Source organism: Myotis brandtii, unplaced genomic scaffold (assembly GCF_000412655.1).
Source record: "Myotis brandtii unplaced genomic scaffold, ASM41265v1 scaffold300, whole genome shotgun sequence".
NCBI lineage: Eukaryota > Metazoa > Chordata > Mammalia > Chiroptera > Vespertilionidae > Myotis > Myotis brandtii.
Genome location: NW_005361459.1, coordinates 1,030,670 through 1,031,938, shown reverse-complemented (window position 1 = coordinate 1,031,938; position 1,269 = coordinate 1,030,670). Strand labels below are relative to the sequence as shown.

General features: G+C 52.5%; 1 protein-coding gene across 6 annotated transcripts in view; it reads right to left on the bottom strand.

Annotated features, from left to right (window-relative positions):
* Positions 1-819, bottom strand: part of PRPF4B (pre-mRNA processing factor 4B) — a 63,491-nt gene extending 62,672 nt beyond the window's left edge. For all 6 annotated transcript variants that reach the window (XM_014542396.1, XM_014542395.1, XM_014542394.1 and 3 more), the window contains exon 1: positions 231-819. In XM_014542396.1, the coding sequence (XP_014397882.1) occupies positions 231-763 (533 nt within the window). In that variant the 5' untranslated portion in view covers positions 764-819. The remainder of the gene's footprint in view (positions 1-230) is intronic.
* Between the last annotated feature and the right edge of the window lie 450 nt (positions 820-1,269).

The window sequence follows — 1,269 nt, the reverse complement described above, 5'->3', positions numbered from 1 at the left end:
GCCCCTCCCACCTCCGACTCAACAGACGCGGCCTCCGGGAGTGGAACTCGCAGGCCGGCCGCCCACCCGCGCCCCACGTTTCCCGCCCCACAACGTATCGGGCGGGGAAAGGCAAAGTTTGGCTCTCGCCGTTAGGCCTGAACTTTCCCGCCCGCCGGTGCAAGTCTCCACCGTCTGCCACCCCGCAGTCCCCAGGGCCCCGGCCTTCCGTACTGCTGAGAGAGACTTACTCCGACTGTTCCCGCAGACACGGAGCCTCGGCGGCGGCCATCTTAAACTTCCTGACTCGTCGGTGGCGGCGGCTGCCCGGGCGGTGGAGGCTGGTGTAAGGGGAGGAAGAGGGAGCAGAGCCGTCGCGCATGTGCTGAGCGCGCAGGGCACCGTGGAGCTCCGAGTCCGCTCTAAGAATCCAGACATAAAAGTGCATCCGGGGACAGGACGAGCGAGCGTGATGACGCAACTTCCCCAGACGGGGGAGGGGCGCGAGGAGCGGCGGGCGGCGCCTGCTGAGGGTTCGAGGCCGAGGGACCGGCATGCGCTCTGCGCGGGCCAACGTTAGAACCGAACTAGGTCTGGGAACCTGCTGGAGAGGGAGGCGCCGGGACTCGGTGGGACGTCGGTATCGGGTGTTCCCACGGGGGCCCAGGAGCTGAGTTAAAGTTCTCAGACTACAGCAAACAAAATGATGGTTTTGCTTCTGAGCTGCATTGGAGGCGTAGTGAATGCCTCTTGACTGGCTGGATAATTCAACCAGAAGTCGCATGAAGGGCAAGCTTGTAGAAAGGCATACTGAGAATACTGGAAAGTTAGAGTTGCACTTAGAACGTAAATGTATTTTAATATGTAACCGTTATTGATACATTTATTTAAAACATGAACTTTGTTTCCATTTTTGCCAAATCCAGGGGTAATGCCAGGAGTCGTTAGGGTCACTGGTTCTGTAAATTGAAGTTTTAAGTAATATTTTGGTTCAAATGATGTTTTTCTATAATAATGGACTACAGTAATGGGACTAGATGAAATACTATATGAAAAAACATTTATTGACTCTTGGAGAGCTTTCAGCACTGTGTGGGATTTTATGTCGCTCTCGGAAAAAAAGGTACCATTCTCTGTTCTCCGGTACCTGGAAGCAGGGTGACCATTACTTTTATTCTTAAAAACAATTGAGTTTGGGTTTGTCCTGGAAGTTTGAGCTCAGAATATCAGGGCTTCTTATATATCTTAAATTTTCAGAGGGAAAGAGTTACAAATATTCTTTAAAAATAA